Below are 12,257 nucleotides of genomic sequence, written 5' to 3'. Positions count from 1 at the left end.
TCTTAAACCTTCATCTTTCTACACCATTATTTCTCTTATTATTTCGTCTTCTGTCCATTAGCTGCAGCTCTTTTCCGAGCTCCTGGGACTTTTCATCGATGGTTGGTGTCCTGAGGGGGGCATCATATAACGTAACGGCTCATTACTCCGTGAGGGAGGACGGAGACAGACGGGGCCAAAACAAAGGCAACAATTAGCCCCAGAAAGGTCCTGATTAGGAGTTTGTGGTCCATTACCTTCCTCTGCTCGTCCTCCAGGAAACTTCCAGAACAGAGAGGAGGAGGAGGAGGAGGAAGATTAGATCCCTGGGGGCTTCCGGCAAAACACCAGACCACCCTTCACTGCAAAGAGATTTAGAGAAGTGTGAAATAAAACAAGTACGAATGAGCTTATCGAGCGTCGAGGATGTTAAGTGAGTTGAACAGAATCAGTTTAACACAAGATTAAAAGCAGAAGTTCATATTTGCTGAGTTTTGAACCACATTTATAATTTGGATGATTTATTTTCTGATGCTCATCATCGGCCGTTGAACATGTAATTCAGCAGAATCACTGTGATAATCAGTGTTTAAGTGAAAACATGAGTATTTGTGTTTGTGTTTACTGCAGTACTGCATTTATATTTATACTCTATTTCAAGTTCAATATTCAAAACCCTCTTTTTCTGCTTAAAAGAAAAGATGCAGCTGTTCAATAAGATGATCATAAATGTCTGGGAACCATGAATATCTGTGAAAAGAACATTTGTGGTAATCTTGCCCAGACATTTCACACCCAGACACCTTATTAAGCTTTGCCCATGTCCCTGCTGCTAACATGGAGGAGGCAGGATTCATGATAAATACTGCAGCCAGCCACCAGGGGCGATCAAGACACATTCAGGAAGCTGTGAGGTCGTCCTTCTTTATTTACAGTTAATGGTTCAGTACACGTCTGTGTGGTTTATTGTTCTACATAAATAAACTTGTGTTATGAAATGAATTATGTTCGTTATTAATAACTTGAATTAAACCTTTAAAACTCTCTGATGAGGTGAATCCATGTTTACTGAGAGACGCCCAATCGAACGCTGACTGATGACCTGTGTCACAGTGACACCTGGTGGACATGTACGGAACAACGTTCTAGATGTTCTACTTTCATCAACATTATTTTGTCGGTCAACTAGAACCTGCACAAAATAACATCATATGATAACAACAATAATAATCATAATACACTTTAAAAACACGTGTGATTCACAGACACAAAACAGTCGACACATGATTCAACAAGTTAAATAAATGTTAACAAAGTTGAAAGACGTTTTTAAAAAATACGTTTTTCAATATATATATATTTATATATTTATATATACAAACACACAAACAGTCACAGGTCACTTAATTAGTCACACCTGTTCAGTTGCTTGTTAACACAAATAGCTAATCAGCCAATCACATGGCAGCAGCTCAATGCATTCAGGCATCTGGACGTGGTGAAGACGACTTGCTGAAGTTCACACCGAGCATCATCACGCATCATCACGCACGACCATCTCAGAGAAGAGTTTGAAGAAGAGAAATATCCAGTGAGCTGCAGCTGTGTGGACGAAGATGTCTTGTTGAGGTCAGAGGTCAGAGGAGGACGGGCAGAGTGGTTGGAGATGATAGAAAGGAAACGATAACTCAAATGATCACTCGTTACAACCAAGGTCTGCAGAATCTGTGAACACAACACGTGGAGCCTTGGAGCAGATGGGCTACAGCAGCAGAAGACTGTGCTCCAGTGACCTCCACAGTCACCGGATCTCAATCCAGTCGAGAACCTCTGGGAGGTGGAGCAGCGGGAGATTCACATCGTGGATGTGCAGCCGACAAATCTGCAGCAACTGTGTGATGCTGTCAGTTCAACACAAACCAAATCTGTGAGGGATGTTTCCAACACCTTGTTGAATCTGTGCTACAAAGAATTAAAGCAGTTCTGAAGACAAAGGGTCCAAACCAGTACTAGCAAGGTGTACCTAATAAAGTGGCCGGTGAGTGTACATGCATCACACATGTTTAAATGTTACGTCGCCTCTTTAACTTCTCTTCTCTAGACATCTCAGTGTACTGCTTGACTGCCACCAGGGGGCAGACACTTTGACTTCACTTTTGGGGGCTGTCATGTTTTACTCTGTGAAGATAGTTTATGGTTTTGTCAGAATGATGCTTAATTCAGTGAATGAGTTTCGACAACTGAGCAACGGATTCACACAACAGGAGTTAGTGTGAAACTGTAATCACTGCTGCACAAATATGACATCACCACAAGATGGCAGCGTTGGTATCTGAGATATTTCAGCTTCCTGGAGGAAGTGGAGACGAGTCATGTATTTATGGTGAGTAACAATCAGTCTCCCCTGATGAAGTACTTCACAGTAGTAGAATTACAGATCTGCAGAGTCTCTGTGTCTGCAGCTTCTCGTCTCAGTCAGTTTGTCTCCTGATGATTCAGCTGCAGGATAATTAGTCCTCTGAGGATGAACCGCTTCACCGACTGAGCGTCTCCCCACAGGAGCAGCAGCAGAGACGATGAGGACGCTGGTCAACAAACAGAACGTGAAGCACGACAGAGCAAGTTCTAAATGTAAAGATCAGTTTTTAAGTTGTCTTTGTTTTGACTTGTGTCCAGGACACACATAAACGTCCTCATCACCAGAATCTCGCCGTCTTTCCAAGTTGACGTCTTCGTCTTCTACAGATATATTTGTATTCCTCCAGTTTCACGTCCGTCATGTTGTTGGTTTTATAAAGATGGACGACATGACAGTTCCTACAAGTGAAACCAGATCACCTGTACCGCCCCCTGGTGTCTGGCTGCAGTACAGGTCATAAACCTCCATGTTAGCAGATGGGACATGGACCAAACTAAAAAATCAAAGTAGACGTTAAATGAATGTTTGTAAAAGATGTTTCTGTCAGTTCAGCTCGTTCTGATCAGTTTGGTTTGAAACTGTGACTTTTATATATTTGGTTTTATTAGTTTTCTTTGTCTTTCAGTTATTTATGGTAACATTTAGTTTGAACTGTGAAATATAAAACCTCAATGACATTTTAGATTCTGAAGAATCATTGACATTCATTTTTTACATAAATCAGCTGAGCATTTTTCTCATTCCACCCCCAGAAATCAACGTCCATCTTTTGAATAAAGGGACGAAGCAGTCGACAGTTATTTAATTGAGTCACAGACAAAAAGTGTTTAATGTCACTGAACATCGTTAACGTCACATACACAATAAAAACAGTCAGAAACAGTTCGTAACAGAGAGAAAAACTAAGAAATAGAGAAACTAATAATTTGATAAGTTTTCATCGCACCCTGAAAGTTCTTCATGTGTCCTAAACTTTGAAACTCAGGACACATGACGTCTCTTTGTGAAAATGTGTCCATCATGTTCAGCTGAATCTAATTTGTTTTGTGTGAGAGTTGTGAAGTGAAACCAGACGTCTGGACCTTTAAAAATAAAGTGCACAAAACTAACATCATCATTCAGAGTGAGGACTACAGCTCCGAGCCCACTGAACTACAAAGTCCAGGAAACCTGCGTCTCCATCGTCCCTGCGTCTCTCTCAGCTGATGATGAAGACTCTGGGTCCGTCCTCTCTCATTGGAGGAAGACTCTCAATCACCATGTTGTCCATCAGTCCGTACTTATCCTCCTTTTTACTCCGTCCTGCTTTTGTTCCACCAACTCCTCCTCCTCCTCCACCATTGGCTAAAGTCTCCTCTGCAAGTCCCGCCCTCTCCACCGGCTGAGACAGCTGATTGGTCAGCTGCTTCATCGTCACCTGCGTAAAAAGAGACGTAAAAATAATTCACACTGATATTTTAAATGTAAAACATGTAAATACAGAAACCTGCTGCGTCGTTAGCACAAATACAAAATGTTAAAATAGAAAACAAACATTCAAATTATTAATGGTCAGGACCTGTAGCTCTTTGAAGAGGTGGAGCATGGCCACGCCCACCACAATGACCACGAAGGCTCCGAGCGACGTGACCACGTCCACGGCCGTCATGCTCCTCCACTCCTGGAAGAGGATGATGGAGGTGGACAGAACGACGGAGGTGAAGAGGACGTAGTAGATGGGGTAAACCAGCAGCGTGTTGAACGTGTCGAGAGACTTGTTCAGGTAGTTCACCTGCAGGGGGCGATACAGACACAGGTCAGATACAACAGATGGAATTTTTACTTCCTGCCTCCACTGACTCTGAAGATCAACTCCGAGCAACACACACGAAACATACGAATGACATCACCTGTGTAACCATGGAGACGATGAGCGTGAGGAGCAGGATCCAGGGGAGCGGACTCGTGAGAACGGAAATATCATAAAACACTGAACAGACGAAGACACGGAGAGAATGATGAGAAACAAACTTGTGGAGGTCAAAAAAATATTGATGAACTGATGATGAGGCTCGTGGTGAAGTTTTACAACAGCCTCCATTTTTAAATTTGTTTTGTTCTGGCAGAAGTGGAATGAAAACAAGAAGCAGAAATAAGAGACACAGGTTTAAAATCCCAACTTTCAACACGTGCACGTATAATATGTGAATATAAAATGTGAACCGCTGGAAACCATGACGACGTGTGTCTCACCGGTGTCGATGGCGATGGCGAGGCCCTTCACAGACGACACAGTGAAGGCTCCGAGCAGCGAGCAGATGCTGATGAAGACGAGGATGTTGGAGCGACCGAACCGAGGAGAGAAATACAAGACGAGCACCGCACACAACAGCAACACAACTGAGACGTACACCAGGAAACCTGACACACACACACACACACACACACACACACACACACACGTCAGCTTCTTTAAACAGAATAAAACTGAATCTCTCTCCTGAGTGAAACAGACTCTTACTTAAACGACAGAAACCATCTACTTTAAAACATTTGTTTGGTTCATGTCACATCTTCTAACATGGAGGAGACAGGATTTATGAGCTATACTGCAGCCAGACACCAGGGGGCAACATAGATTGTTTGGCTTCACTTTTTGAACAAGTCATGTTGTAGGTGTGTAGTTAACCCCACCCCCACCCTTACCAGGCTTGAGCAGCTTGTCCGTCATGTCCTGTAGTGATGTCACTTCCTGTTCCTCTGGGGCGTGGATGACCAGCAGGATGCTTCCCATCACACAGAGCAGACAGCCGAGCTTCCCCACTACGTTCAACACCTCCCCCAAGAGGTAGGAGGACAGAACTGCACTGAAACACACACACACACACACACACACACTGGCTTGTTATTGGTTCTCAGTTTTTCACTTTTAAAAGCAGAATTAAAACGAACCTGATGAGGACACTCAAAGCTCCCAGTGGAGTCACCAGCGTCGCCGGAGCAAACATGTAGGCGACAAAATTACAGGCCTCCCCCGCTCCCACTGCAGAGCGACACACACACACACACACACACACACACACACACACACACACACACGAAAACATCCTCAGTGTTGTCACATGACACAAACGATGACGTGACAATAAACACTTGGAGTCTATTTCTATTAAAGCTAAACGTAAAAGCAGCTACAGCTCAAAGTCTAGATTTTTTTTTTTTCAAACTCTTATAACAAAGAAATGTAACTGATGTTTGATATTTTACAGATTAACCAAAAACTTTAAAACTGTAAATAAATCACATAATACAATCAAATACATAGAACTTGAAGTAAAAGATTAAATAAATATCAAACATAAATAAACATCTTTTCTGCATTATTTATTCTGTGAAATGACAAAGTTTCATATCAGCAAAGTGAAAGACGACTTTCATTGGCCAGCTGGTAATCGTATGAATCGAGCACTGGCTCCGACACAGTTTCTGTGAGAGTGAAAACACAGCGTCAGATTCTTCCTCTCAGGCCGCTGAGATAATCTGACGAATAATAAATATGTCAAAACTAACGGAGAACATGTTGTGAACTCGGTTCTCTGCTGACGTTTGTTCAGGAAACTCAGTGAAAACTTTCTCATGATGAAATAGCATGAGAAAGTTTTCACTGGAAACAAAGATGGCTGCTTCGCCGTGTGAGCGTCTGGTTTCCACGGTAACGACGACGCTAGCTGTGGTGGTTATTACAGAAATATGGTCCAATAAAGATTTCAACACAAACTGGATTCAATTTATTATATTTTCAAAGTAAATCACATGAAAAAATGTCAGATTTTTTTGTGTAGTTTCATGATTAAATAAATTTGTGGATAATAATAATAAAAAAATAGATTCTTACTGGTTAACAGGCCCCCCCACCACAGCCAGTCCTTCAGGTAACCATGGCCTCCATCACCTACACACACACACACACACACACACACACACACACATTAGTGATAATCGGGATTTCTTCTTCTTCTGTGTTTCATGAAAACATCGTTAAAGTCGATCACTCGTCCGCTCTGCTCACCTGCTCTGGTGTGACCGGTGCCGGCCAATCGGAGGAGAGCTTTCTTCTTGAGAATGACGCTGGCCCCGATGAGGAGGGCGGACATCAGAGCCAGAGTCAGGCCGAGCCACAGGTTGTACGAGCTGACATCTGGAGACAAACAGTGAGTCAGTGTGTGTTCATGAGGGTGTGTACCTGCAGTGTGTGTGTTTAATGACTTTATCAGACATGAACAACCCAAAGAACTCCACTAATGAGTTTAAAGATAAATAATCAGACTGTTCACACGTCACTGAGGAATAATCCTGGATTTAAATCGACATGTTCATACTGACATTTGTGTTCATTTTCTCTTTTGGTATAAAAAATGTCAAATAAGACAAATGAGGCTGAAAACTGAAAATGTTTGACTTTAATCTTTCACCTGCAACTATGATCTTATAAATATATTTATATTATTGATTTATCTGCAGATTCGTTTGTTAATCAATCAATTCTTTGTTTGGTCTAGAACATGAGAACAACCTCACATATGTTTTACATTCAGGGTGAATAATAATAACAATAATACAAACAAATACAATATGATGCTTTACATAGAAGCAAACATTGATATTTCCAATTGAACAATAAAACAGGTTCAATTCATTCAAAAAGAAAAGATATTAAGATTGAAAAAGAAAAAAAACAATATTGAAAATATAATTTGAGTCTCTGCATTTGAAAGTCTTTTAAAATGTTAAACATTAGGATTTCATTTAAAAAATATAAACTGGAATAAGGACATTTGAATTATCTATGACTGTAATTCAACTTTTTGTGAATTTTTCACTTGGAAGAGATTTTGAGAAACTTTCTCTTCAAACAAATAAATATTTTGCGTCAGTTAAAACCTTGTTATGTTTGTTTTTCTGCTCCAGATACAGCGAATAATGATTATTATAATAATCATAATAATAAAGTTCCTCAGAAACCTTCATGTTCCTCTTTTCATAAGAAATGAAAAGTCATCACAGCGACAGAAACGAATCTGACACCAAACATTCAGAACTTCACTGATTCATCTGAACTGGTTTGATTAGTTTGTGAACTTCTGCATTAAAGTTCCTGTGAAATCTAATCTGCTCGAGAACAAAGAACAATGAGAACAACTTCTTCTTCTTCTTCTTCTTCATGGCAGTTTGTGTGTCAGACACTTTCCTCTTAACAGGATTTTATAGTTTATATTTCACCACCGTGGAAAAACAGTATGAAAGTATAGATTTGAATAATAATAATGTACTACGTGTGTGTGTGTGTGTGTGTGTGTGTGTGTGTGTGTGTGTGTGTGTGTGTGTTACCTGTTGTGTGACTGCTGTCGTTCAGGTGTGTGTGTAACACTGTTCGATCTCCACTGAATGAACACACTGTAGAAACGGAGCCGCACCACAACCTCAGCACAGACGCTGCAGAGACACGAGAACAGAGTGAGTCACGTTTAAATCATCATTTTACTTTGTTACAACTTTAAACACATTTAACACAAAGTCTGTGAACACACACAGATCAACCATCGCCATGACGACACCTTTGTGAGCTAAAGAATCAGTCTGACATCTTGTTCAGCGCCATCTTGGCTTTGTGGAACCAGAAGAAACCATATTTGGAGAAGTGGGGGTGGAGCTTGATGTGAGCTCGAGGACACTCGATTAGACAGTACAAGCTGTCAATCACACTGTGGTATCCACCCCCCCGCCTGGTCTGTTTGACGCTAAATGATCTTAATTGATAAATGAATGTGACGGCGGGGGGGGGGTTAGGGCGCCAACTGCTGGACAACAGGGAGCAGTGGCTCAGCCGGTGATCGGACAGCTGTGCAGAATCAGGTGATCAGTAAGAGCAGCCTGGTAACCTGGTTCGGCTCTCTTGCAGTAGTTTGGGCTTCTGATGCGGAAGCGGGACAAGATGAGTACGTGTGGACGTGTGTGTGGGTCCAGAGACCCCAAGTATATGTGTGTGTCTGTAACAGGCCGGTAACGAATAAAGGACCTTGTTGAAACGCCTTCTCTCTCCTCCCGTGTTTACCCGGAGAGGGCCGAGTATTCCCAGAGTGGCACCTGAACAGGGACACACATACAACGTCCTGACCACACCCCGCCGTCACAATGAACATCAGCTGTTTGAAGAAGACTTGAAACTAGAGACTGAGACAAAAACTCCTGAGGACAAAGTTTACTGACGTTAGAAAGTGAGAGGAGACGTTTTCTACAGACTTGTTTTTATATAAACACTATGAATCAATTAGAAACGTCTGGTTTGGTCAGAATGTCTTTGTAGCATCGAGGGTCACAAACTGGTTTCGACGGGTTTGATGATGACGTCTTAGGAATCATTGACACATGTATGATTATTTTTGATATGTCTGTATTGGAAATGTTTTACTTCCCAACATTGACATTCATATTGAAATCATCCCCAAAAATCCACATGAGACTCTCGCCCTGAGCGCTTTCTAGTCCATCGACTGAACTAACTGAGTAAACTGTGTTTGACGGCTGCAGGGTTTGTGTAAGACAGGTTCGACCACCGCTGGTTATTAGAGTAACATGAGGAGAGAGCAGCAGCAACCACACTCAGTATTTACACTGTCAACACTGACGCCTCAGTATAAACACAGATAAGACGGAGCAGCAGCTCCAGCTCTGCAACATCATGTTTGACTTTCACCTGAAACTACATTAATGACGGGAAACAGCGTGAAGAGGTCAGAGGTCGAATCAGACTCAGGAGCTGAGAAGCTGTTTTCAGACCTTAACTGAACCACAGACGTGTTCCTGACATGTTCCTCACGTGTTCCTGACATGTTCTGCAGCTTTCCACAGAACAATTTATACGTCATGTCCCGCCTCCTGCTGCTCTACAGGCTCCGCCCCTCGCCTGAATGTCCCCCACATGTTCCTGTTGTTGTGAACGAGTCGACGATCTGCTGCTTCACACAACATGTCTACACAACATGTCTACACAACATGACTACACAACATGTCAGGACACATTTCACAGACTCAACATGAACATCAGGTCTTTTGAATCATGAAATGTTAATATTCACCTGGTGGAGGTGGGGGGGGCACAGAGCTGTGAGCTGCTTCAGGGAGAGACACGAGGACGGAGACAGACGTGGGGAGGTTTGTTTATGTTCTGATTTAATAAACTGTTTGTCTCTGTCTGTCTGAGTGTGTGTCTGTCTGTGTGTGTGTGTGTCTGTCTGTGTGTGTGTGTGTGTCTGTGTGTGTGTGTCTGAGTGTGTGTGTGTCTGAACAGATTCAGGTTTTAAAACTAAATGTGATGAAAAGAGTGTTTTATTTCTCTGAATTCTTTCATATGATTAACTTCTGTAAAAGAAAATTACATTATGCTCTGATGTTGTTTAAAGATGAATATAATAATAATGAAAACTTTATATTTATATCGCAATTTTACAGAAATAACCAATGTGATGAATATATATAATATATATATTATATATATATTATATATAATATATATATATATATAATATATATACATACATTACATATAATATATATATATATTATATGTAATGTATATAATATATTGGTCAGCTTGTTATCTATGGTTTAGAATAACGAGCTGCAGCATCAGAGTGAAACCAGTTCTACTTCTTTATGTTTGACCTGATGAAGTGATGAAGATGAAGGGATGAAGATGAAGGGATGAAGAGGGAGTGATGAAGAGGGAGTGATGAGGATGAAGTGATGAAGATGAAGTGATGAAGAGGGAGTGATGAAGAGGGAGTGATGAAGAGGGAATGATGAGGATGAAGTGATGAGGATGAAGGGATGAAGAGGGAGGGATGAAGAGGGAGTGATGAAGAGGGAGTGATGAGGATGAAGTGATGAGGATGAAGGGATGAAGAGGAAGGGTTCTCACCGTTGGTGCACGTCTCATTCTGCAGGTGAACATCTCGCATCCTGAAGCTTCAGAACAGGAAGAAACGTCCCAGTGAGAAAGAACCTGTCACAATAAAAGCTGTGAGAAGAAGCAGAGACGTGTTCGTCCTGATCCTGAAACTCGATGTTTGAGTCTGAGAAGCTCCGCAGGTACAACACCTGGCCCCGCCCACTACAGGTGAGCCCACCCCCCGCCCACCGAAACAAACACAGGAAGTGGAAAGAAACGCCCACTCAAAAAAATAAAATATTAACGACCAAACAATGTGCAGATAAAAATTATACAATGATAAAATACATGTCTGAGTTAAAAACGTTTTTCTTTTAAACCCAAAACAAACGTTTGAAAATAAAACATAATAAAATAAAACTCGTCTCCCTCGTGTTGCCTGATGTTGCGTCACAGGAGCTTTGCTGCCCCCATGTGGCAGATGTGGGGAAACACAGGGTTTTGTTTGTGAAACTAGGGGCAGCAAGGAAAATATGTAAAATAAATGTGTGTGTGTGTGTGTATATATATTAAAACACATTTATGTGAAGTCGGATCGTAACATGTTGTGACATGTTAAGATCTCTTTTTAATTCTTGAAGACTTTTGCTGAGTCATCCAATCTAAAATTTGTAATAATTAATTATAATTGTTTTCCTTAATACTCACTTTGTTCACTGTCGTTTTAAAACACACTTGGTTTTGTTAGTAACCATAGTAACCATTGAGTTTCTACATCAATCAAGGCTGTGATTTAAAGAAATAATGATGTCAGTTAATTAATTGAACCTATGACAATAAACGAAGTAATTCAAAAAATAAATAATTTATAAAAACAGATGCAGATATTTTCAGATTTCACAAAACTTTATTTTCTAGGAAAAATAATTATCATCCATTTACTCAGCATTTCATTTGACAGAGACACGACAGCAGTGCCGTTCATCTGATGCAAAGGGCCGGGGCGTGAGGGGGCCTGATGGGTCGGGGGGCTAATGGATTCCAGGAGGAGCAGCGTTCAGTTGCAGTAGTTCTGCAGGTCAAAGATGTTACACGGCTTGTGGCAGCACTGCTCCACGATTCCTCGCTTCACCATCATCTCCATCTGGTCCTTGAAGGCGAACTCGGCCACCTCGTTCTCGCCGCCCGCTGCAGCTCCGCCCGACTTCGGAGGAAGGAAACCTGAGAGACAGATGAAGGTAAGAGCTCTGAGCTCTGATTTATGGAAAGGTTCTGTGTTTAAAGACGTCATGTTCTCACCCAGCAGAGGGTCCACGTCTCTCTTGGGGGTGTAGAAGAAGCCTCTCTCGCCACAGACCAGGTAGAGGGCGTCGACCAGGTGAGCGCCACAGAGGTGCTGCGGGGGGGCCATGGCCTGGGAGCTCGCCGGCAATGATACGATCAGTAAGACGAGCAGAGAGACAGAGTGGAGCCACAGCGCCGCCATGGTGGAGGAGAGCTGAAACACACGTTTGTATCTTTTTATTTTTAAATGAAAGCTTGGAAATGTTGGCAGTGTCCTAAAATAAAATCCTATTCTTCATTTGAATTATTATTTTTCAAATCTAAATCAGCTGACTTTGAACTGACCTCGAGTTTTTACATGAATACATCAGTGAAGATGTTTTAAATTATTTGACTTTGTTAAATCACAGGAATACACACACACACAGACACATAATTTAAAATGACCAAAGACGAGGAGAAGCAAAGGACAAAGACAAAGTGAGAATGTGTGAATGAAGAAGAAACACAAAACAGAGGAGGAGAAAACTCACATAGAGTCAAGTGAAGATAGAGGTGTAAATAGAAGTATAGATATGATGGAGGAAAAGAATGAGACCATGTGGAGCAGGAGGAGAGGAGGTGAAGACAAATGATCATTTAGAGAAG

At 41.6% G+C, this 12,257-nt stretch overlaps 2 protein-coding genes and 1 long non-coding RNA gene across 4 annotated transcripts in view; 1 reads left to right on the top strand and 2 right to left on the bottom strand.

The window, feature by feature from the left end:
* Positions 1-3,185: 3,185 nt before the first annotated feature.
* Positions 3,186-10,533, bottom strand: nipal4 (NIPA like domain containing 4). Its single transcript, XM_069539455.1, has 10 exons — positions 10,356-10,533; positions 7,766-7,870; positions 6,447-6,575; positions 6,273-6,329; positions 5,330-5,420; positions 5,084-5,244; positions 4,631-4,798; positions 4,288-4,367; positions 3,957-4,169; positions 3,186-3,815 (listed from the first exon to the last, which is right to left on the bottom strand). The coding sequence occupies exons 1-10, from the start codon at positions 10,393-10,395 to the stop codon at positions 3,597-3,599; spliced, it is 1,263 nt and encodes a 420-aa protein (XP_069395556.1). The 5' UTR covers positions 10,396-10,533; the 3' UTR covers positions 3,186-3,596.
* LOC138413780 (uncharacterized) lies at positions 10,417-11,904 on the top strand. The gene is made up of 2 exons (XR_011246167.1): positions 10,417-10,553; positions 11,272-11,904. It is a non-coding gene; the product is annotated as an uncharacterized lncRNA (long non-coding RNA).
* LOC109643669 (insulin) overlaps positions 11,215-12,257 on the bottom strand; it is an 8,732-nt gene continuing 7,689 nt past the window's right edge. For both annotated transcript variants that reach the window (XM_069539457.1, XM_020108848.2), the window contains exons 2-3: positions 11,625-11,823; positions 11,215-11,546 (exon numbers count right to left, since the gene is read on the bottom strand). In XM_069539457.1, the coding sequence (XP_069395558.1) occupies positions 11,383-11,546; positions 11,625-11,811 (351 nt within the window). In that variant the 5' untranslated portion in view covers positions 11,812-11,823 and the 3' untranslated portion in view covers positions 11,215-11,382. The remainder of the gene's footprint in view (positions 11,547-11,624; positions 11,824-12,257) is intronic.

Source organism: Paralichthys olivaceus, chromosome 15 (genome assembly GCF_024713975.1).
Source record: "Paralichthys olivaceus isolate ysfri-2021 chromosome 15, ASM2471397v2, whole genome shotgun sequence".
Taxonomy (NCBI): domain Eukaryota; kingdom Metazoa; phylum Chordata; class Actinopteri; order Pleuronectiformes; family Paralichthyidae; genus Paralichthys; species Paralichthys olivaceus.
This window is presented reverse-complemented; position numbering and strand designations above follow the sequence as displayed.